This window comes from Neocloeon triangulifer, unplaced genomic scaffold (assembly GCF_031216515.1).
Source record: "Neocloeon triangulifer isolate White Clay Creek 2 clone unplaced genomic scaffold, ASM3121651v1 ptg000003l, whole genome shotgun sequence".
Classification (NCBI taxonomy): Eukaryota; Metazoa; Arthropoda; class Insecta; order Ephemeroptera; family Baetidae; genus Neocloeon; species Neocloeon triangulifer.
The window spans coordinates 2621492-2643160 of NW_026775546.1; the positions used below are offsets into that span (position 1 = coordinate 2621492).

The 21669-nt window shown below is 37.9% G+C and overlaps 4 protein-coding genes across 6 annotated transcripts; 2 read left to right on the plus strand and 2 right to left on the minus strand.

Moving 5' to 3' along the window:
- Nucleotides 1-85: 85 nt before the first annotated feature.
- LOC132192473 (pre-mRNA-splicing factor SPF27) lies at nt 86-1126 on the minus strand. Its single transcript, XM_059612457.1, has 3 exons — nt 965-1126; nt 721-909; nt 86-658 (listed from the first exon to the last, which is right to left on the minus strand). Exons 2-3 carry the CDS (start codon nt 907-909, stop codon nt 212-214), a joined length of 636 nt encoding a protein of 211 aa, XP_059468440.1. The 5' UTR covers nt 965-1126; the 3' UTR covers nt 86-211.
- Nucleotides 1127-1406: 280 nt separating this feature from the next.
- LOC132205773 (uncharacterized) lies at nt 1407-4515 on the plus strand. Its single transcript, XM_059635043.1, has 12 exons — nt 1407-1588; nt 1646-1802; nt 1855-2025; nt 2082-2221; nt 2272-2442; nt 2500-2602; nt 2837-3046; nt 3095-3331; nt 3403-3527; nt 3592-3765; nt 3819-3978; nt 4034-4515. The coding sequence occupies exons 2-12, from the start codon at nt 1652-1654 to the stop codon at nt 4252-4254; spliced, it is 1863 nt and encodes a 620-aa protein (XP_059491026.1). The 5' UTR covers nt 1407-1588; nt 1646-1651; the 3' UTR covers nt 4255-4515.
- A 142-nt stretch (nt 4516-4657) lies between these two features.
- On the plus strand, nt 4658-7185 carry LOC132205774 (sialate O-acetylesterase-like). Its single transcript, XM_059635044.1, has 11 exons — nt 4658-4809; nt 4870-5013; nt 5074-5144; nt 5201-5290; nt 5342-5483; nt 5544-5715; nt 6172-6400; nt 6453-6604; nt 6660-6759; nt 6813-6899; nt 6956-7185. The coding sequence occupies exons 1-11, from the start codon at nt 4752-4754 to the stop codon at nt 7169-7171; spliced, it is 1461 nt and encodes a 486-aa protein (XP_059491027.1). The 5' UTR covers nt 4658-4751; the 3' UTR covers nt 7172-7185.
- Nucleotides 7186-7363: 178 nt separating this feature from the next.
- On the minus strand, nt 7364-21417 carry LOC132205772 (activated Cdc42 kinase-like). Of its 3 annotated transcripts, none has more exons than XM_059635042.1 (18): nt 21196-21417; nt 15143-15294; nt 14946-15083; nt 14703-14894; nt 14496-14645; nt 13934-14209; nt 13469-13759; nt 13296-13405; nt 12966-13087; nt 12763-12899; nt 12112-12286; nt 11934-12058; nt 11144-11614; nt 9315-9692; nt 9137-9254; nt 8891-9005; nt 8256-8595; nt 7364-8089 (listed from the first exon to the last, which is right to left on the minus strand). In XM_059635042.1, exons 2-18 carry the CDS (start codon nt 15278-15280, stop codon nt 7877-7879), a joined length of 3489 nt encoding a protein of 1162 aa, XP_059491025.1. In that variant the 5' UTR covers nt 15281-15294; nt 21196-21417; the 3' UTR covers nt 7364-7876. The 3 variants fall into 3 exon arrangements, with proteins under 3 accessions (XP_059491025.1, XP_059491024.1, XP_059491023.1); XM_059635041.1 differs by having other exon boundaries at nt 11144-11617; nt 12112-12253; nt 21196-21416; XM_059635040.1 differs by having other exon boundaries at nt 11144-11617; nt 21196-21416.
- Nucleotides 21418-21669: the final 252 nt, after the last annotated feature.

Sequence of the window (21669 nt, forward strand, 5' to 3'; positions counted from 1 at the left end):
CATAGTCTCAGACGACCCAATTTTACAAGAAAAAAATCAGTTTTAAGCCTGGATTAAGAAAGTCAAGGAAAATCTATAATAAATCTTCAAATTTACTTCATTTTGTATTTTTGTAATTATTTATTATTATAATTTAAATGCTGAATTAAAAACTTAGAATTTGAATGTCCATCTCACTGCACCGAAAAGTCACATTTTGTATGTCAAAATTCTACGGAACTTCAAGAATGACGCCTTCAGCCCGAAGCGTGTTTTCAAGCAAGGCACAGGCCTGCTCGATTTCGTAATTCTTGGACACGAGCCCGACCCACTTGGTCTCGAGGGCCTTGAGGTTGTCTCCGGCCTGCAGCTGCTCGTTCTTGCGCTGCCAGTTGACCTCCTGGATGGACTTCCGCAGGGCCTGCAGCTGCTTCTGGGCACTCAGGACCAACTGTATCAGCACCTCCAGATAGCTCTTCCACGACTCGCAACTGTGCTCCAGCATCAGCTCCAAATTGCAGATGCGCGTCGCCTGGTGCTCGAGCTGGGCCATCGAGTTGTCCACGCACTCGCTCCAAGCAGAGATGTCCGTCAGTTTGCCCGCAGGCGGCGGCGGCAATTCGTACCTCTTCATGCTCAACAGGTCCATCGGCTGCTTTTGGGACAATCGCTCATATTCCTTTGAAAAAGAAGTAAATATAAAAATTAGTTTTTGTCTTCTTTTCAGAAATTCCATTTTACCTTTTTCATGATGTCAGTCTCAAAGGAGCTCAGGTTGAGCTGCGGAAGGTGCTCGAGGTAGTTCTTGGTCGGTCGGTACCTTTTGTTCTCCTCCTCAACCATCGCCAGGGCGGCCTCCCTGATTCCCGGCTCGTCGTAGCCCTGGTCAATGTACGGCAGAGCGTCGACCAACACTTCTGTAGTAGCCATCTGTGTGAAAAGTACCTTTGATTATGGGAAAATTCTACACTAAAATTGATCTCACCCTTTTTATTTAAAGGTCCAAAGGGTTGATTCAGGTCTAGATGGCCGAATGCGGCTGAAAAGTCTAATTAAAGAAGCTCTTGAGCCACCAAAATTGCACGCTATTTTTATGTTGACAAATTTTAGTTCCAATTCTCACCACTGCCGGCGACAGCGCCAAACGAATATTAAAGAGCGCCAAAAATGCAGACCGAGAGTCTATTATTTTGTATTATTTTTTTAGCTCTTGCCGGAAAAGATTTTTTTTAATTTTTAAAAATCTCTCGGCTTTAGTTTTGAAATTAAATATAACGCTTTTTTGACACAAAAAGAAGTGACAACTTTTCTCAACTTGTCTCAACTCATAAAGCAACGGTGGATATCCTTCTCCTTCTGCCCTGCGGCTATTGCGAAACTGGTTTTCGCTCCTCCTAAAAGTTCCTTGATCTTTAATTATTGCTGAATCGCTGTTTTTGTTTTTGTGACGATAACCAAGAGGCCTATACAACGAGGAGCCCTAAAGGTCATCTTGTATCGTTTTATTTTTTCGTTGAGGGAACATATTATTATCTCTTCCGTTGCAAAGAAGAACATATCAATGAAGGCTGTTAATCTCGTTCTGATTTAGGTTGGCCAGACATCCGGCGTAAGTCATTTTAACGATTCTCTTCCATTTTTCAACGGAGAATGTTGTTTATTCCAGTGCAACATGGAGGCAAAAATTTTCGCCTGCTTCTTTATTTCTTTATTCGGTCTGTGTTGTGCACAAGGAAGCAGCAACTTTCGTGAAATTGAATATGAAGGAGGCGACGAGTCTTATTTTTGCGCCAAAAGAAACAGAAGAATTTTCAGTGCTCCAGGTAAATTAAAATTCCGTGCTTTAAAATTTCAAAATCTTTAAAAATTGAACAGATTTTGGAGATCGAGAGGAAAATCTGAGTTTTGAAGGTTGTGGAATTTGGTCATCAAGAGACCCTGGAAATAAATTTAAGCAGCCGTGGCAAATCGTCGTCAGGGTCAGGTCAAAAAGTTACATTTGCCGAGGGATCTTAATTTCAGCCCAGGCCGTAATCACTCCTCACGGTAGATGAAAATTCTATTTATTTTTAATCATATTACTTTTTAATTTTACTTGTTAGAATGCCGAGATGTGGTTGATCATTACATAAGGACTAGAAATTCAAATGAAATGCAAATTTACGGTGGCGATTCATGCGCAGACACTGAAAGTGAGGACGGAAAGTGTTTTGCCCGATTGCGTCTTTTGGAGAACATTAAGGTATAAAATAATCTTTATCCGCTCATATTAATTGAAAAATTTAAAATTAGGTTATTGGATTAAAAACTCTACGAAAAATGTCACCACACACAGATTATTTTTTATGGACCACAAATAAAATAAAATTCGCTAATAATTTATTGCCGATTTGTCTCTACAATCGCGATAACTCGGACGATTTTTATTCGTCTCAAAACTATTATGGAACTTACTTCGGCGACGTAAGTTTAATTAATAATATAGAGGAATTTTTCTTAATTTATGATTTAATTAAACAGGACGCAGAGTGGGCAGAAGTTTATAAGCCAGAAGATTGTTGCCACACGGAGGAATATCTGAGATTTTGGGGAGAAAATATAAACTCTTTAATATGCACAAAGTGTAAGTTCTAAAAAGCTGACATTTTTTTGAAAAATTTAAATTAAGGTTCAATCAAATAATGATAACGATGAATCTTTTTTCTGGTTTTCCTAATTTTATCAATTTAAAAAAAAACATTCAATTATAAATAACACTGCATGCTCGCATTTTTTTTATAAAAATTTAATTTTTCTGAAAGTGATCATTAAAATTAATTTCTCATGTAATTCTAAACAATTTTACTTAATTTTATAGCCCCTTGCCAATTTTTCCTTATAAATCGAGAAACGCAACAGGGCCAAACTCGGCACTACCTGAGGGCGCTCAGGAGTTTCTATTCGACCAAGCCGTCAGGTACAAAGGTGTGCTCCTCGATGGACATCAACTTTTGGTTGGAGGAAATCATCTCATTGGTGCCGGACTTGATTCTCATGCCTAAAATTCCTTCCACAAAACCAAAAATAGGTAAGTTGAAATTTAAAAAAAGCAGCTATTTAACAACAAAAATTTTAGAATTTAGATCGGGGTTGAGTTTTCCTAACTGCGGAAAAATCCTGACGCAGATAAACGCGGCCATCAAAAGGCCTAGAAGGTCAACCGAGTTGCGACCCACGGGATTTGTCTTTGGAGGGTTAGACGCAGAAATTGGAACGTCCCCTTGGCATGCAAGCCTTACTTTCCACGGAAAGGCAGGGGTCACCATTGACGCGTGCGGCGGAACTTTGATCTCCAATAGAGCAATTGTAACAGGTGGGAAGTTAAAAAAATGATTGAATTATAAATAAGCTAAAATTATTATTATTTTTTTATATTTGAAACAGCGGCCCACTGCTTCTTTGAGAGCACAGGTGGGAGAGTGGTGCAGTACACTTCAAATCAGGTCGAAGTTACCCTGGGAAAATACGACGCTGAAAAAAGGACGGAAGATTCCAGACAATCATTTTACGTAAGTAAAAAAAACTTTTTTTTTTTATGAAATTTAATCAAAATTTTTTGTTTATCGACATTAGCCGAATCGAATTTTGGTTCACTCAGGTTACGATCACGTGACCCAAACGTTTGAGGACGACATTGCCCTACTTATTTTCGACAGCTCGAAAGTCGAACTGACAGAAATGGTCCAGCCGGCGTGTTTGTGGGATCAAGATTATAGCATCAGTAGCATCTCGCATAAAACTGGAGAGGTTTTTTATTCATTCAAAATTAATTGATTAATTAAAACTGAGAGTGTTGAAAGGTTGCCGGTTATGGGAAAACCGCTGAAGATATTCGCGCCACTGTATTGCAAAAGGTGGAATTGAACATCGCTTCGCACAGGAATTGCTTCCTCCAGCAGAGACAGTTTTTCGGAAAGTTCTTAAAACCCACCATGAATTTCTGCGCTGGAAAACCAAATGGTGCGTTTTTTTAAATCAAAATTTAAAGTTTTATGAACTATTTTTTAACTTTTAGAGGCGGCTACGTGCATTGGTGACAGTGGAGGCGGTCTGACAATTTACAGGGACGGCCGACACTATTTGCGAGGGGTCGTCAGTTCTGGAATTTTAAAACAAGCGATTATTAATGAAAAGGTGGAGACAGTTTGCAACCCCAAATATTACTCGCTCTTCACCGACGTAACAAATTATATGGACTGGATTGTAAGAAATGTGCCTGATATTCAGGGAAAATAAAATATTTTCTGTCATAGTTCAATATATGTAGTTCTAAAATTTTACAAAATAAGTTTTGAGGACTTTGATGTAGTGCATTTCAACGCAGCGGTGCAAAAAAAACTGCTGAATTAAATCTGAAAAAAAAATCCCATTACCACGAGAATTTTTTTACGAAAAGTCTACTTTGCTGAAATACTTATCCCTGCCGTGACTTGATAAGATAGTTTACAATCTGGATAATCAATAAACAGAAAGAGTTCCATAAATCCTCTTTCAAAGCTATGCGTATCAAGTAGTTTAGTTCTGAAGAATTAGGCCTTTTGCATCACTTTGCTGCGGAGCAAGTTGCATAAAATTTTGTGTTTTTTCTTTTAATCAAACTATTTCATTTTTTTTATCTCATCTTTAGGCTTACATAATAAGTTTCTCTCATGTGATTACAACTTTGAAAAGCCACTTGTTATCAAATAATCAGTTTGAAATAGTAACAGAAAAACTTGTTTCATATTGAAGAAATGGAAACTCAAGTTTTCTTAGCTGCCCTGCTCGCTCTTTTATGCTCTGAGGCGAATGGTCTGCGAATTATTTCATTTTAAATGCAAAACTTTTTAATTTGCGTGAATATCAAACCAGGTGAATTCCGCCTCTTTAACGTTTATCAAAACGAAATGGTTTTGCAAATGGAGCCAAAAAGCGCTGTTTTGGCCGGATTTAGCGATTTTGGAGCACGTGTGAGCGTCACCTATGAAGGGAATTCGATCGAAACACCCGTAGATGGTAAAAAATTAAAAAATATTTTATAAGTTTGATATTAAATCCTATGAAATTTTATTTAAGTGGACGGTACATGGAAAATTGTGCTCCCACCACACGCTCAGGGTGGCCCAGTTGATTTCAATTTATCTCAGGTGTATTTTTATTTATATAAATTTTTTTACCACAACTAATCAGGATTATAACGTAGAATGGAAACGAGACGGTCTCTTTATTAGCCTGGTTCGGTGACGTGTGGTTTTGCAGCGGGCAAAGCAACATGGAGATGCCGGTCCGGGAGGTTGGATAAAAAATTTTATGATTAAGAATTTAAACAAATTTGGCAATCCAGGTGTTCAACGCCACCGAAGAAATTGAAAAAGCTCTTGGATACCAAAACTTGCGGCTTCTGCAGATAAAAAATAATTACTCACTTAATTCTGAGTTAGTCGAGGTGGATGGATTTTCAATTCCGTGGAGTGCACCAACGTCAGGTGGAAGACCGTAGGAGAATTTTAATATTTTAATAATGCCGAATTTTTTCTTCCGAGCAGAATTAGCAGCCTCTTTTTCGGCGCTGTGTTTGTTTTTCGGCGAACGCATTTCAAATCATTTTGGAAACACTAGACCGATTGGTCTGATTGATTCTTCGTGGTCGGGGACGAGGATTGAAGCGTGGTCGTCACCCAGGGTGATGGAATATTGCGGCACACCTGCCAATGACGGGTAAAAGACAGACAATCCTCTCAGACAAATTGAGATCATTTTCATAATCACGAGGGCGATCCAAAAGGTTAAAAAGGCTAACCTGCCATTTTTATCGCTCAAATTTGGGTTTTCGCACGACCCTGAATACGTTGAAGGCAGTAAAAACCGGTAAAAACAAAGGATACACCGCAGAAATAATTTAATTTTTTGTTGGAAGGTAAAATTTTTATCTTATACGGCGCAAAGTTGCCCTCCATTGAGCCTAGTAAACACGCGTTGAAAGTAGAAATGAAAATTGAAATAAATTAGCCCAGGCTAAGTTAAGTTAACCTATGGGCCTAGGTTTTTGAATCACCCTCAATATTGATTTTATTAACTATTAATTTTTTATAAAGAAATATTTTAAATTAAATTTTAAAGAAGCAACAAAAGTTTCTAATTATATATCACTATATTTCTTTTTTGTTTCAAAAGTGAATTTGAAAATTCTGAATCCGCTCTATGGAACGGCATGGTGGCGCCGCTCACCAAAACGGCCATCAGGGGCGCCATTTGGTATCAGGGCTCGACCAACGTTGAGTGGAACAGCGCCTATTACTCATGCCACATTCAAACCCTTGTAAAAGACTGGCGGGACACTTTTCAGCAAGGAAACGTCCCTGCCGATGAAAACGCAGTGGCTTTTCCGTTCGGCGTCTTTCAGGTACAATCGAAAAAATGAGCACAAATAATAAGTGTAAATGCTGGAATTTTAGAATGGACCGACGGAACAGGGTGACGACTTTCGGTGGGGTTATTTGCGTGTGCACCAGACCGCCGATCAAGGGGTGCTGCCCAATGTTTTGATCCCAGAGGCCTTTGTTGGCAACACTTATGACCTCACCGACCACGATTCACCAACCGGCGAGTGAGAATTTATCAATTAAAAAAAATTATAGATAATTTCAATTAAAAAAAATCAGTATTCACTTTCGGGACAAACAAACGGCAACCACAAGACTGGCAAACGCGGCGAAGAACGTGATTTACGGCCAAACAAATTTCAGGAAATATGGTCCTGTGGTATGATAAATTTATACAATTTGTATATTCAATGGTTTATGATTTTCCTGCAGCCCAAAAGTGCAGAGTTTGTTTCTCCTGGTGCATTGGCTGTTAATTATGATGTTGATATTCGCATTGCAGGACTGGATGGTTTCCATGTTAGTATTTTTTTTTATATTAGATTCAACAGAAATAAAAAATATATCCTATGTAGTTCCAAAGAGGAAACGGTTCTTGGAGTGGGGCTTCGTTTCAGCAAGAGAATTCAACCGCGGTGGTTGTTCAGGTCGACCTGGACGCCACTCTTTTGACTTATGCATTCAGATCAAGTGTGTGCGAGTACAAGCAATGCGCTATATACTCTGCCGACGAGCAAGATTTACCAGCACAGCCTTGGCTTTTTGTACTGCCAGCTTTTTATGATAATTAAATAAATAAAATCAGTATTTTCGTTCATTTTAAAACAATTTTTAACCTAATGATGCTTTCTAATTTATTGAAAATTAACTTATAAAATAGAAAATTTTAGTCGTTTTGAAATTTTTTAGCGAGTTTTGAAATTAAATTTGCTAAATAAATATTGATACCTTGCTAGTTTACAACTGTGGAATAAATACAAACGTTTTGCGTTTAATATTTGCGAGATTTATTTATTTGTACAAAAAACAATTGACACAAAAATCATGTTGTAATACCTTGATAGAAAAACGTATATAATTGGTTGAAGGCGGCAGTAAAAAGACGCCAGCCGCCCGCTCTTGCTATTAATCTGCGTAAAATGGAAAGATCATTTTGTAAATTGCTCAGAGGCACTGAGTATTGAATTGACTCTGTGAACCGCCTTTTTTGCTTAAAATCCTTTGCAAAGCAGAGAAGGAAAGGAATTATGAGGAGCTGCGAGAGAAGAGCAATGCCGTCGTTTGTCAGGAAAAATTTACAACCGAGCAAAAAAAATATATATCAACAGGCCGATAATTTATTTTCAACACTTAACTGTGCTATTTGACTACGTCTTCCACATCATTTATTTGAGTAATTTCAGAGGCTCAACCGCGAGAAGAGTAATTTAAATTTTTTTTCTTAAATAAAATTTGAAAGCGAAAACGGAATTTTGAGAATTGGTCTCTTGAGATTGTCAGACCTCTGTTGCATGGTCGCTGTCATCACCGTTGAGGACCCAGTCGGCGGCGCGCGCCACGTCCCAGTTGCTCTGCTGCAGCGCCTCATACGCCACCAGCATTTCCGTCTTGCGTTCACCGAGGATGGCCTGCAATTTGGCCACCTTGATGGCGCGGTGGACGTCCCACTTAGCCACGTCCAGGGCCATCACGCAATCCTTGGCTGCCACCTGGAAAAAAAATTGAAAATTTAGAAATAAATTTTTGGTAAAATGAGATTATTTTTAAATTTAATTGACAAATTTATGCATAATCGCAGATTCCATTGTTGATAAATTTATTTATTATACTATAGTCTATTTGAACATATTTTGTATCACAATTAATTCAACTCACCTCTGTGCCAAGCACTTTGCACATGATTCGCACCTCGTCGGACTGCGGCCCGTGGGTCGGCCCCTGGGTGCGCCTCACATTCGGCCCATCACAAGCAAACTCGAGCAAATCCTCACAAGAAACGTGGTCCCCATTCCGCAGCAAAGGATCTTCCTCCTCATCTTCATCCAACTCGTCCTCTGGCTCGGCCAGGGGCGGAGGTGGAGGCGGTGGGGGCGGTTGTGAGGGCCGCGCTGGAGACGAGGTAGGACTCGACGGCTGGTTGCTCGACTCCTCTTCAGGGATGTTGTCCAGGGCGGCCAGTTCGTTTGCGATCTGATTGTCAAAACTGTCATCCAACCTGTGACAATTAAAAAGGAAAAAATGTTCAAAATTGTGTTTTGAATAAATCATGGTTTCAAATTAAATTTCATTAAAAAAAATCTCAAATGTAAACAAACCAATGGGGTTATTAATAAAAAAAAACTTTCTCTCCATCAGTTATTGAAAATTGGTTGAACAATAAGTTCATAATATTTTCTTAAGGGTCAATTTGTTATATTATAAAAAATATGGTGAACATTTAATCTGACAAAGAAAAAAACCCAAGCGATTATTAAACTGCATATTTTTTTGAACGACAGAAATTTTCTTACATGTTATATCTGACAGCATTTCCACCTCCGTCCGAAGAGGTATCACTGAACTGAGAGGGCGACTTTGGTTCTGTGAGGTGACTGCAGTCCACTACTGGCAGTTTTCCTTTGAAACCTGAAAAATGCGTTGGAAAAAACTCTGAAGTGATTCAAAGCAATAAAAAAATTAAAATGGGTTGAAAACAAAGATATATTTAATTTATTAAACAGTAATATTTTTATATAAAAATTTATTCTTGTTTCTACCTGGTATGACTAAGGGATGCTTCCTTTGGTGGCGCGGCTTGTTGGTCAGCTGGGTATTTGGGTCTCTCGGCGGAAGAGGGATGGGGTTAGCGTTCAGATCTTCCCTAAACTCACCCTCCTTAAAATAATTTAAAAAAAGATAAATTTCTGATATAATTAAAAAATATTCAAATCCTACCGAGTGGTGATTGAGACTTTCCTCCGACGCACTCCTGCTGTCCAGAGGGACCGGGGGTGGCGGACCTAAGGGTGCTTCGCTCCGACGGCGACTCACAGGCACTGGAATCTGCTGGGGGTGGCTGTTGGTCCTCGGCCTGGGCAAACTGCGCGACGACTGCGCAGGCGGCCACTCGGACGACGCCTGACGCTCCTGAAGGTGGCGCTGCTTGTTTCCGCGCACGCGCGGTCGCACGGCCATTCCTGAACGGAGCATGCGCAGAGGGTTGTCGTCGTCCGAAAGTACCGACGGCGCCGATCCTGCCACCGAAGTGGAAGCGGTGCCGCTTGACTCGACCAAAAGGTTGTAGGCGGTTTTCGCCTCTTCGGTCAGGGTCTCCTGTTGGTGCCGATTCGGAAAGGGAAGGGGCGGGGAGAAAAGGGAAAGCACACACAAAATTAAAATCAAAAGAAATAAAAATGCAAAAAAATCCAGTTTCAAGACGTTGGGCTAGATAAATTTTTTCTCGTCTTGATAATGGAATGACGTGGAAGGATATAATAAAAACTAAAGTTTTAAACACACAGTACAGAGCGTTCTTCAATATAGTTGTAATAAAATAAAACAGATGTAATAATTAGCTGAAATTCCTCTAATATTGCATTAAAATGGAATAATCTTTGGAGAATTTCCCTAAACAATTTGAAGATTGCATTATTGCATTAAAATTTTTATGCCAATTGACAGCGATAGTAACAATGTTGATTTAAAATTTTATATTAAGTAAATCTTCAACTTCAAAATCAAAACATTTTTAAAAATCTAAAGAAATTTTCTAAATCTATTAAAAGGAATAAAAACCAAATAAATTATGAAACACCAACTTGAAAAACGCTCTAACACACAGATATAGAGGGTGAGAGATAGGTCGGATTTTTAGTTCTGGAATAGACAGAGAGAAGGGAGAAGACGGTTAAATATTGCCGCAAATTTCAGACAATATTTACATACTTAAAGCAATTCTATTCTAATTTTAAATTTTGAGCTCTTTTTTACGAAAATCAGTCTCAAATATTAAGCAACGAAATATATATGTCTCCATGCGATCGAATTCTACAGAAAATCGGAGGAACTGCTGCTGGACTCGGTCCTCTCGGAGCGCAAACTGCGCCTGTACCTCTGGTACCAGGCGGAGGCGCGGATGTGTTTTGGATCGAGCGCCCTTGGAATGGGCCACAGCTCAACAGACACGTCCGAGTCAGAGGACATGGGCGGAAACTGGGGCAAAAGGCTGTGCCGAGTGCGGCTGAAGCTAAATTCGGTGCCCGCCTTGCCCCAGAGAGGGTCTCCGGGGACGGAGGAGGAAGAGGTGGAGGTGGTGGAGGCGGCCGAGTCGCGGTGACTCTGACCCGAGCTGGTCGAGTCGGACGAGAACTACGCGAAGAAAAAAGGAAAAGGGCCACCAAAGGAGTAGCAGGCAGTGAAAGTAATTTGTTAGCTCATTTGCAGAATAAAGTTGGTTAAATTTTATCATGATCAAGTGAAGAAGAAGTAAAAGTTATTGACAGAGGGGCCTAAATTTAAGACTTTTTAACTTTTTCAAATTAAAAAAAAAAAACTACAAATTAGATTTGATTTTTTTATATCATTAAAATTATTATTAATTAATTTGAAATAATTAAAAAAAATTAAATGATATTACAAACAATAGAGAAATTAACAAGACTCAAATTATTAATGTTCAATTTTATAACATAAATTTGCATCATTTTGTTTTTCAAAACTTTCATTATTATAAATTTAGCAACCTCTGTCATTAACTAATACCAAATTAATTCAAGACAAATTACCTGTATGTCAGGAATGCTGGCCGCTTCTTCAGCGAAATTTCTCCTTTCCGGTTTGGGACTCTTGTTCGAGGGCAGTTTGAAGGAGAACTTGCGCTTGTTGGGCGAAAGTGGAGTGTGCGGTGACTCCGGAGGCGGCGAAACCTCACACCCATCCAGTTCCTGCATGGAACGTGAGGCCAGTTCATTGGCCAGGGCGATTGCAGACTCCAGGGTGCGCTGGTCAGCCGCCGAAATTGGCTTGACGGTGGCCTGCTTCTTCTTTCCACTGCCTCCGGTGACCCTGGCAGCAATTTCGCGCAACTCGTTTCGCACGTTGTGAGCCACGTCGCGAGATTCTTCCACCTCTAGAGGTGGAGGCGGTGCTTTGGTCAGTGGGGACGATGGAGGCGACTCGTGCTGCTTACTTGGTGATCCGAATGATTTGAACATGGCGTCCATCTCATCCAGTAGACTAGGACCAAAGTCAAATGACTTCTGCAACAAAAAGTTTTATTTTTGTTAAATTAGATAAATCTCTAATTTTAATTATTTTACTAATACAAGCTTCTAAAACTTAAAAGTTACAGGTTGAAATTTTAAATAAAATATAACTCGCAGCACAGCTTCCCTGAAAAACTTTGTGATACTTAATAAAATATTCATTTGAAAATCTGTTTTCGAACTTGTTTTAATTTTAAAGAGGTCCTTTATAAAAATCATGAGATTTAAAAAAATGATTTTAAGTTTGGCAAAACCAAACATTTGCTCAACATTTGTAAGATATTATATTCCAGAAAAATAAAATACAAACCTCAAATCTCGGGCTTTCAGCAACGGTCTCCTCATCGCTGATTTCGTGGTACTCGTGGTCCATCAAGAACTTTCCTCCCTTGCCAATAATTGGAGTGGCCGAAGCTGAATCACTCCAGTCCGACCCTAAAAAAATTGATGTTTAGCAAAGCCAAAATTGAGCAAACTAATTTTAGTACCAGAGTTGGTCGGCATTCCTTTGGTTGAAAGAAGAAGAGGCGCCCTGTCGGAAGAGTCGGAGGGGTTCCTGGTGTGGCTGGGGCCCGGCTGGTCCAGCGACGGCTTGTACGGCGTCACCACCTGGCGAGGTAAGTGTGGGTACTGCAGGGAGTGAGATGAGGTGCTTGCGTTGGACTGCTTGCATTCGGCCAAGCGCGAGAAAAAGAACAAGGAACAAAAGCCAAACATAAACAATGATTCATATTTACAAACGCAAAAATGAAAATATGTTACAGTGCATTTAAATGATCTTAATTGAGGTTAAAGTTTATTTCAAAGCATATTATACAAATTAATTTAATTGTTAAATAAATTATCGTTGCCCCTAATTATTTATTAACATCTTTTAAACAGGTAAATTAATTACTTTGACTATTTGTAATGCTAATCTTAATTATTATTCTAATCACAAATTGTAATTTTTTAATTTCTAAAAAAAACTTAGTGTTAAAAATTCAGATATTAAAAATAAAAATATTAGGTGTAATTAATGGCAGAATGAGTGCTTGAGTTTTATGAGATTTGATGCACAGAACAAAAATGTGTGAGTGGCAGAAAAGCATTAGCAAAGCACACACAGTTTTCTTTCCTCTCATTTGTGACAATCATACCTTTCCTCCAAGGAAGGAGATGTCTCCAAAGTAGGCGCCATCCATCCCCACATGGCCCATGTGCTTAACATCGCCCTGCGGCGCCGAAATCATGTCCGTCCGTAACTTGCGCTTTGATGAGTAAGTGTTTTTACCGTCTGAGGAATATAAAACCGTATAAAATATTTTAAATTTAAAATTCAACTTTTGGAAAATTAACTCACCTCCTCTTGTGAATTCGTTCTTGTTTGAAGGAAGATTGAGTCCCAAATAAGCCACGGTGAAGGCTGGGTTGAAGGAGCCTGCCTTCCCGTTGTGCAATACGCCTTTCCATGTGCCACTGGAACTATAAATTTGCTCTCCATTATTATTTAAATATAACGATTTGCAGCATTTTAGAAATAAGCTATAGAAATCTTCAGTCTGAAAATAAATATGAACTTTTTGATTTTCACAAAATTAAAAAAAATATATTTTCTGATTGTAGGTAATATTTTCCACAAAATGAAATAATTTTCCCTCTCACCCAATATATTTTAAGTAACTTCACTTACCCTTTATCCAAAACTGTGATAATATCACCCATTTTGAAGCTGAGGTGGTCTCTTTTGACCTTGCCAACGGCTGGACTGTCCTGGGCAGCCTGCACTTGTTCTGGTTTGCACTGCAAATTGAAATATTTTGTCTTTCTTAAGTTGGTTTCTAGCTGAAAGTCAGTTAATCATACCTCAGGCAAAAGAGAAATAAGGTCAGAAAACTTAGGCCGCATGACTGGGTCGTGGTGCCAGCATTTGAGCATCAGACCGTAGTAGTCCCTGGGACAACAGTCGGGTTGCTCAAGTCGCTGACAGGAGGGCTCATCGATGGCCTCAAGAATCTGCTGGCCGGTGAGGGCGGCCCAGGGCTGAAAACCGTAGCTGAACATTTCCCACAGAGTGACACCATAGGCCCACACGTCGGAGGCGGAGGTGAAGCGCAGGAAAGTGATGCACTCCGGTGCGCACCATGCAATCGGCAACTGGAATATTGGCACAATTAATTAAAAAGAATTCTAATTAGGTCAATTTTTAATAAAAAAATAACCATGATTACAAAACAAAACTATTTTTAATAAAATAAAGAATCTTTTAATAAAATTTGAAATAAGAAATAAGTTTTTTGCCTCAATATATTTTTTGGAAAATTTTCGTACTTTGAGGTTGACGTTGAAGTTTGTCTGGTAATAATCCTTGCCGACGCCGAGGGCGCGCGAGAGGCCAAAATCCGAGATCTTGACCTTGTTCTTGGAGAAGACGAGGATGTTGCGCGCAGCCAGGTCTCTGTGAATGAGGCGCTTCATCTCCAGGTACTGCATTCCGTCGCAGATCTGAACTGCAAAATCGCACAGGGTGAGCACTGGGAAGCTCGAACGCAGAGACGGCTCCTTCAGACACTCAAGCAGGGATCGCAAGGGCGCCAATTCAGTGACCTATCAATTCAAAATAATGAATAGCAGGATTATTTTGGAGAGTTATCTTGTTTGTATACAAGGGTATCAGTATAATAAACAATAAAAGTTATTTAGAATGTTGCACATAAAGGAACAAATGATTGAGAAACTTCAATTGTAACCGAAAGGTCAAATTTACACAAACAAGAATTAAATCATAAATTATGGAGTTGACACTTACATCTATAAAGCATTGGATATTTGAAACAAAAAAATTATTTTGCAAGTTTTTAAGGAAAATAATAAAAACTTATTTCAAACTGACCAGCATAAGAGAGTCGGTGTCGAGGACAACTCCGTAGAGTCTAACAACATGTTCATGGTCAATAGAGTGCATAATTCCGGCCTCTTTGAGAAACTCGATTGGATTGTTCTGCATTCGCTCTCTACTCAGGCACTTAATGGCCACCTGGATCTGTGAAAAAATTTAAATTCTCGGACAAAATTTAAAAGAGACCATCAAATGACAAACCCTTTCTCCGTCGTTGGACCAGACGCCTTGCTGGACAACTCCAAACTCTCCTGTTCCCAACTCCTTGTTAACTATGATTGCTTCGGCAGGGATGATATGTTTGTTGGGCACCTTGACCGGCGGGCGCTCCAAGCGCTCGTCGGGAAGGCTCAGGCCCGGACGGTTGTGTTCCTCTTTTTTGTGCAAAATCATCTAAAGAAGGGATTTTTTTTTAAAAATTCAAATTGGAAATAAAATTACTACTTTTTTGAACTTGGACAAGTAGTTCTGGGGGTAGTGCTTGTGGAAGAACTTCTTGAGCCGCCGCATCTCCGGCTTGGCCATTCCGATCTGGTTCAGGTCATCTTCGGTCACGTACTTCAACTGGGACACGTTCTGAATCTAAAGCAGATGCGCAAAATGTTATTCCAAAATGAAACGGCGAATTTTCGATTTGGCACCTTAAGCGTATTTTTGATGCCAGAGTAGTAGTGCTGGAGCTCGGCTTCGATGAGGAACTCATAGAGGCCGGGACCCGAGGGCTTGTGGTGTGGGGACGTGGATGGGGCTGCGGGGGCAGACATGGGAAGGGTGGACATTCCGGCGGCCGTGACTGAAACAAAAATAGCTCAAATTTAATCACTCCATTCGTAATTTTGAAAATTTCAAGTTCAAGTTGTGATTGAAAATGAGCAACCTACATTTTTTTTTTAAATTTCAATTTTAATTTTTACATTAATCGTCTTTCATAGCTGAAAAGAATGAAAAAAAAAATTAGCCACCATTTCCGCTTTTTTTTAATCATAAATTTAAAAATCAGTGTTATTTCATTACGTGAGTTCATTATTATATTATTTTAAATTGGATAAGGAAAGTGCCGAGTAAATGAAATAAGATTATTTTCATCGCCGAAAGCAAAATTAATCTTCTCTTGAGCGAAATTGGCGAAAAATGAGATGGAAGAGGTTTTGCGGAATGTGCTGACGGGCCCTTCCGAATCAGGACGACTCTAAAAGCTCTTTCGTCAGCGCGGAAGAATGTCGGTGCTGCGTTTCAAATAAACTTGTCCAAACAACGCTCACGGTTCTTCTAAAGAAGGAGCACAGTAGCATGCATCTCTATACTTTTGAATATTCATTAGATAAAAGCAAATTAGTTTGAAAACTGCAGAAATTACTAAATTTTTAACAAATCTAAATAAACCTCAAAGAAAGAAATTCTACAAAATTGTCCCAGCCTGGATTATTGAACAAAGATTTTTATATATTAATTTATTTTCCTGCAATTTCAAAACAATTATGAATAATAAATTTTGCTTTAGATATCATATTTGTGAACCCTGATTTAAATTTTATCAAAATTCTTGCTACTGATATCAAAAAATTATATTCTCTCTCAACAATGGATTATTTTTCTACTTGCAAGATTTTTGGAAAAATAATCAACAATTTGATAACAATTGATTGAAATGTTTGAAGCTTGCCATGACCTCGGCTGGCAGCATTGGAATTATATAAAATTTGCATTTTGACGGGGCATTTGCTACTTGGCCGCCGCGGCGTGTTATTGTTTGTCATGCAGAGTCCGTGAGCGCTCGTCCGCGGCCAAACACGGTAAAGTTGAAAATGCCGTTTTCTCGCCGCGCATGACTTTTGTCCAAACAAATAACGCTCCGTATTTGCGCTCGGCCGCACGCACAGGGCGCGCTCGTTGTTCGGCGCCCGCCCAGACACACTTGGCGCATTCATTTCTTTCGCCAAACTGAAACTGATCCGAGATTGAGAATCGGGGCCGTTTGCGAAACGACCCAAACGCGGCACAATCGAGTCAAATTTCTAACAATGAACAATTCGATTCGTAAAAGGTGTGCAAAGGCAGGTGACAATGGCGACACGTTGACCTGAGATTTGCGAAACGTTCCAAAAGAAAAAAATAATAATAACTTTTTATTAATTGTTCTTGTAAGAATTTTAATTAAAAAAACTAAGTTTATTTATTAGATTGGATATATATAATTTGTAAATTATTAAAGCGGATTAAAAAAATATAAGAGTATCAAATTAATATTTTAAAATTTAATTTTAATAAAAACAACTTTATAAATAAAATTTTATTTTAAATATTTTTAAAATTTGAAATTAAAATTATAAAAATTAAAATAAATTTATATTTATAATAATAATATTAAACACAATTTAAAATTATTGTAAAGTACAATTATTATAAGAACTTCCAAAAAAGAGTGAATTAGAGAAATAAACATCAAATTAATAATAATTATTAACCTAATTTGTACAGGTTGCATTACTTTTAAAAATATGATAAAAATAAAACCGATTATATCGTTAAAGAAAAATTATTGAATTTTGTAAAAGAAATCTATTTTGAAGAAAATTTTTGATTAAATGATTATTTCCTTTAATTCTTCAAACCGCAATTCTTAAATAAAAATAAGCTCTTCTACTAATTTATGTATTTGTCAAAATTTTCTCCGCATAAATTTATCGAAAGTTTGAATAATTAATACCCACTTCAGATCCATCGGATGGGAAATTAGAAAACTAATAATTTGCAAAAATTAGATATTTTGGCAGATCAGGGAAGATTTACAAGTGTTTGTGTTTCTATCAACGTGCATATATTAATTAAATGATTCTCAAACTCGAAGGCCTCGTTTTCTCAGCGAAACCGGCTGATTCTGCGAAAGTCGTCCTGCTACTCGGTTTCCGATCTGTTATTATGAATTTTTTCTTTTCTCTCCCAATGGCCGCAGCCGGCGGCGGTGACGCGCCACAAAAAGCTAATAATCGGCGTCAGAAAATTTTTATTTCGCGTTCGTCTTCGAGCTCGTTCGTTCGCTCTCTCCGGCGCGCAGCATCCAGCGCGGTGTAAAAAATAATCAGCGCATGTATTTATGTACATGGGTCTATGTAAAGTGATGAGTAACACGGCCGTCGCAGCTCGGAAAGAGAGAAAAAAAGCCTCAATTATATATATTGTGTATTGCGTGGCGAGCGAGGGTGAAAAGAAACGACAAGGCCGCGCACTCGCGCTGCGTGAAAAAACTGGATTTCGGAATCGCTCGCTGCGGCTACAGACTCTCGATTTGATAAAAATATTTCTTTGTTTCGCGCAGAATGATGATCAAGTATAAGTGCAGCAGCAGCAGCACCTCTCCTTCCCTCCTCTCTGAATAATGCAACAGGCCCGACGCAGAGAATTCGCGATAAAAGCTCCTCTTCCTGCTTTCGATGCGCGGCGATAAGAGAGACCCTTTTGCGTAACCCTCTCAGCTACTTGTGCCACGCAACATCTTCTCCAGATTTGCTCGAGTGAACTTGAGATTTCGTTCGAGGAAAAAATGCAACATATTTGTCGGTTAAAAATGTTTTGTTTTTCTTTCAAGAATATATAATTGTATATTGAGAATATAAATTCTTGAATTTTTTCATACATTATATCCATTCCTTAAAAAATATTCATAAGTATTTTGCACAGTAAGAAAAAACTGTTTATTTAAATTTAATGCAATTTTATTTTAGGCCGTTTATTTCAATTTCTTTGTTTTATTACCTAACTTTGGAATTTTTTAGTATGTTGCCAAATAACATGATTGGGTTTTATATGAATATTGATATTCTGTAGATTTTGCCAGGATTTTGCTAATAATTAGTAAAGATTACGAAAAATGTCAATGAATAATTAAAATAATCCTCAAAGGTTATTTTTTGCAAGGGAAAAATGGAAATTTCTAAATTTAATTTTAAAATGACTGAAATATTTTAGCTTCATCACAGAACCTAAAATTTTTACTAAATAATAAGCATCAAATTATTGAGCATTGAACTGAAGTTGTGTTTAAAACCAATTTAAAATATTTAAATGAAGTTACGTTAATTAAAAATTACTTGATCATAAACAAGCGAAGGAGCCACAGCATCTTATTGTCCAAATTTCAGTCAACTCTGTTTTGTTTAAACTTTTATTAAATAAAAATTATAATTTTTTTATCTGATATTTTGTAAAAATTTGAAAATTATCAAATTGAATGTGTACTTTTTACATTTAGAGCAAATTGAAAATTGAACAACTAAAATTACTTGGAAAATTATAAAATAAATTTTCATTTTTTGTGACAGAAGCTTCATATTTCATGCAAAACATGACAATTTTTTAGTTTCTTGGAAATGCCATTTTTATTTATTCCAAACACGAGATTAATATTTTTGAATTGAGCTTCATATGCTGGAGATTTTGTGCAAATATTTCAAAAATTGAACCACCTAAAACTTTTGAATTATTATCATTTTAAATTTCCATCAAATTTGAAAAATATTATATTCAAAAGAATAAAAAAAATTAACTCGTTAAAATAATTTTTTTCTCGTTTTTACCTTGCACGTTTTTTCTTCTTCCAATTTCTGAAAACATGAAAACAGATGTGCTCGTAAAAAAAATATCATGTCAGTTTTCTTCTTTTTCTAAAGACGAATTTCGGACGGTCCGATGTCGGAATGTGGACCACGAAGGCGCCATAAAGATTTTACTGCCCGGCGCGTCAAAGTGAAAGCAAGGGTGGCATTATAATAATTATTTTTTACGAGTGAGACAAATTAAATGCAGCTCCGAGGATAATTGTTCGTGCAACACGCGGCAAGGAAAAAATTATCATTCTTTGAACCATAAATTTTCACTCGATTTAGATTTTGGCCTATTTTCCAAAAGGTCGCGTCTCTTTTGTCACCGAAATGTCACTTTTTTGAAAAACCACGAGAAGTCACGCATCTGAATTCTAAATGCAACCGAGTTCACGACGTGACATTCATCGTTGACCCGAGCGGAGTAAAATCGCATTATTATTTTCCACGGTCGACGGAGCACTCGGACCTTTAATCGAGAAGACCTTTGACTATAAACCAGAGAAATTATTGCAATTTTCCAAGTGAATAATGTTTTAAATTGGAAGCTATAAAATTATCTTAAATTAGTAAGATTGATCTTGCACAAAACAAAAAGGAAAAAACGGTCAAATATAATCTAAATTTAAAAAAAAAATATATATAAAATAATTATTAATTTCTTTACTCCAAAATCGGAATTAAATTACGAAAATGATCATTCCATATAAAATCAAAATCCATGCAAATATAAACAAAATTTCAGAAAAATTTAATTTCAATTTAAAAAAAATGTGAAATTTAAGGCTTTCATATATTTTTAATTTAAAACAAAAGGGAGTTCGCCCAGTTTCAATTTCTCAATAAAATTATTGTCTACCTTGTCAAAGATTACAGTTCATACTTTAATTTTTAAACAAATTTAATTAATTTTATGCTATTTTAATAAAGAAGCATGAACTTCTAATGAATGAAAATAAAATTCGACCTGATTCGAGTTTAATTCATTTTTTTTTTTCAGTTAAATTCAAAACAGGTTCCGAAACGTCAGTCATTCTTGCACGTTCTCTGCTTCTCTTGCTGCGTGGTGACTCACACCACACATCTCGCAGCTCTCGCGTGTGATCCACGAAAAAAAAGAAAGGCCATATGCCGTTCGAGAGCGATTTATTCCCGTCTGGACGCGAAGAGCCCCTCGGCTTCGGTGCCACATAAAAATCTCCTCCTAATGGAATAATGGGAGGCTCGAATTTGAATAGTTCAAACGGCTCGACTGCTCTTATTAAAAGAAAGAAAGAGAAAAAATCTCGGCTCCCGCTGTAGCGGCTGGACCCGGTCACGTGACCATTCCTCTTGTTGTCACCCCTGTTTGTCACTTGTGCATCTCTCGCCTGGCAGCGTCGGCTTTTTATGGCAGGAAATTTACTTTGGGGCTCGTCAACGACAAACGCAGTGCTCGGGTTGAAATTCAAAGGGGAGAATTATTTTTTTCATTGAGCCCAAAAATAAAATAGGAAAAAATCAAAATTTACTTTTAATGATAATCGTAATGGAAAAAATTGATTCTATGTTTTTTTCCTAATACATTTAAATTCTTTCGAGGGCAGTAAAATTAATTTAAAAATAAAACTATTGAATTAGAAAAACAAAAATTAAAATAAAATTGCCACTGTTTATTTTATTGATTTTACGTAATTAAAAAATTTATTTACTTCCCACTTATCAACAAAATTAAGAAATTTCAACCTTATAAAATAAATTCTGAACCGGCACGAAAAATTTTAGTATCATAAAATAAATTATTGAAATTAGTTCAAAATAAGATAAAACAATCAATCTTACAATTAAAATAGCAGACTGGTTTGAAAAGAGGTAAGGAATTTCGCAATGCAATCAATTAATTAATATTTTTCGACCGGAAATCGGCGTTTAGAATCGATTAGTCCCTTTAATCGGCCGCACACACGTGACTTTGATGTTTTGGGCCGAAGTGGCGAAAGGCCAGTGACCTCCCGAGTCGGCCAAAAGACGATCAGAGGCCCTCGGGAGCGTCCGAGAGGGGCTCTCGAAGATCTTAAAAGGATCTAATTCGGGTGCTAGGGTGTCCGAGGACTCACCTGGAGGCGCATGCAGAGCTGGACGGAGCACTCAGCGGCGCGTCCGGCATGTAAACAAACGCTAATTGACGGCCATCGGGCCGCGCGCACCACTTTCTTTCAGCTTTCCAGTGCGGCTCTCTGTGTTTTCGTGTCAGGACACATTCAATCTGTCTTCAATTCTTTCTTGCCTGCCACTCCTCCCCCTCCCTCGGCAGCTCCACACTTGCTTGCTCGGACAAGACACACTCGGCTCGGGTTTCTCCGCAGCATCACAGCCCGATACTTCCGGCCGTGACCGACAGAGGACACCACCGAAAGGGCGCTTAATTGCGAATTACAATAAGTCGGAGATGAGCAGTTTGCGAATTTTTTGCATTTGATTATTTTTAATTGCTCTGGAGAATCGGTACGGAGTAATATATGTCATGGAAAAGATAATTTTATCGTTCAGTATTTACTTATAAAAGTATCACCATGCAAAATCATTGATTT

Bases quoted from the DNA above. Each gene is read 5' to 3' on its own strand.
- LOC132192473 (XM_059612457.1), bottom strand. From the start codon at position 909: ATGGCTACTACAGAAGTGTTGGTCGACGCTCTGCCGTACATTGACCAG. The intron at 659-720 runs GTAAAATGGAAT...TCTTTTTCAAAG, and splicing joins AGACTGACATCATGAAAAAG to GAATATGAGCGATTGTCCCA.
- LOC132205773 (XM_059635043.1), top strand. From the start codon at position 1,652: ATGGAGGCAAAAATTTTCGCCTGCTTCTTTATTTCTTTATTCGGTCTG. The intron at 2,603-2,836 runs GTAAGTTCTAAA...TTAATTTTATAG, and splicing joins CTCTTTAATATGCACAAAGT to CCCCTTGCCAATTTTTCCTT. The intron at 3,528-3,591 runs GTAAGTAAAAAA...TATCGACATTAG, and splicing joins ATTCCAGACAATCATTTTAC to CCGAATCGAATTTTGGTTCA.
- LOC132205774 (XM_059635044.1), top strand. From the start codon at position 4,752: ATGGAAACTCAAGTTTTCTTAGCTGCCCTGCTCGCTCTTTTATGCTCT. The intron at 5,291-5,341 runs GTTGGATAAAAA...TTGGCAATCCAG, and splicing joins TGGAGATGCCGGTCCGGGAG to GTGTTCAACGCCACCGAAGA. The intron at 6,605-6,659 runs GTGAGAATTTAT...AAAAAAAATCAG, and splicing joins CACGATTCACCAACCGGCGA to TATTCACTTTCGGGACAAAC.
- LOC132205772 (XM_059635040.1), bottom strand. From the start codon at position 15,280: ATGTCCACCCTTCCCATGTCTGCCCCCGCAGCCCCATCCACGTCCCCA. The intron at 12,287-12,762 runs GTATGATTGTCA...GAATGCAAGCAG, and splicing joins TCTCCTTCCTTGGAGGAAAG to TCCAACGCAAGCACCTCATC. The intron at 9,693-11,143 runs GTAATTTGTCTT...CGGCACCAACAG, and splicing joins CCAGCATTCCTGACATACAG to GAGACCCTGACCGAAGAGGC.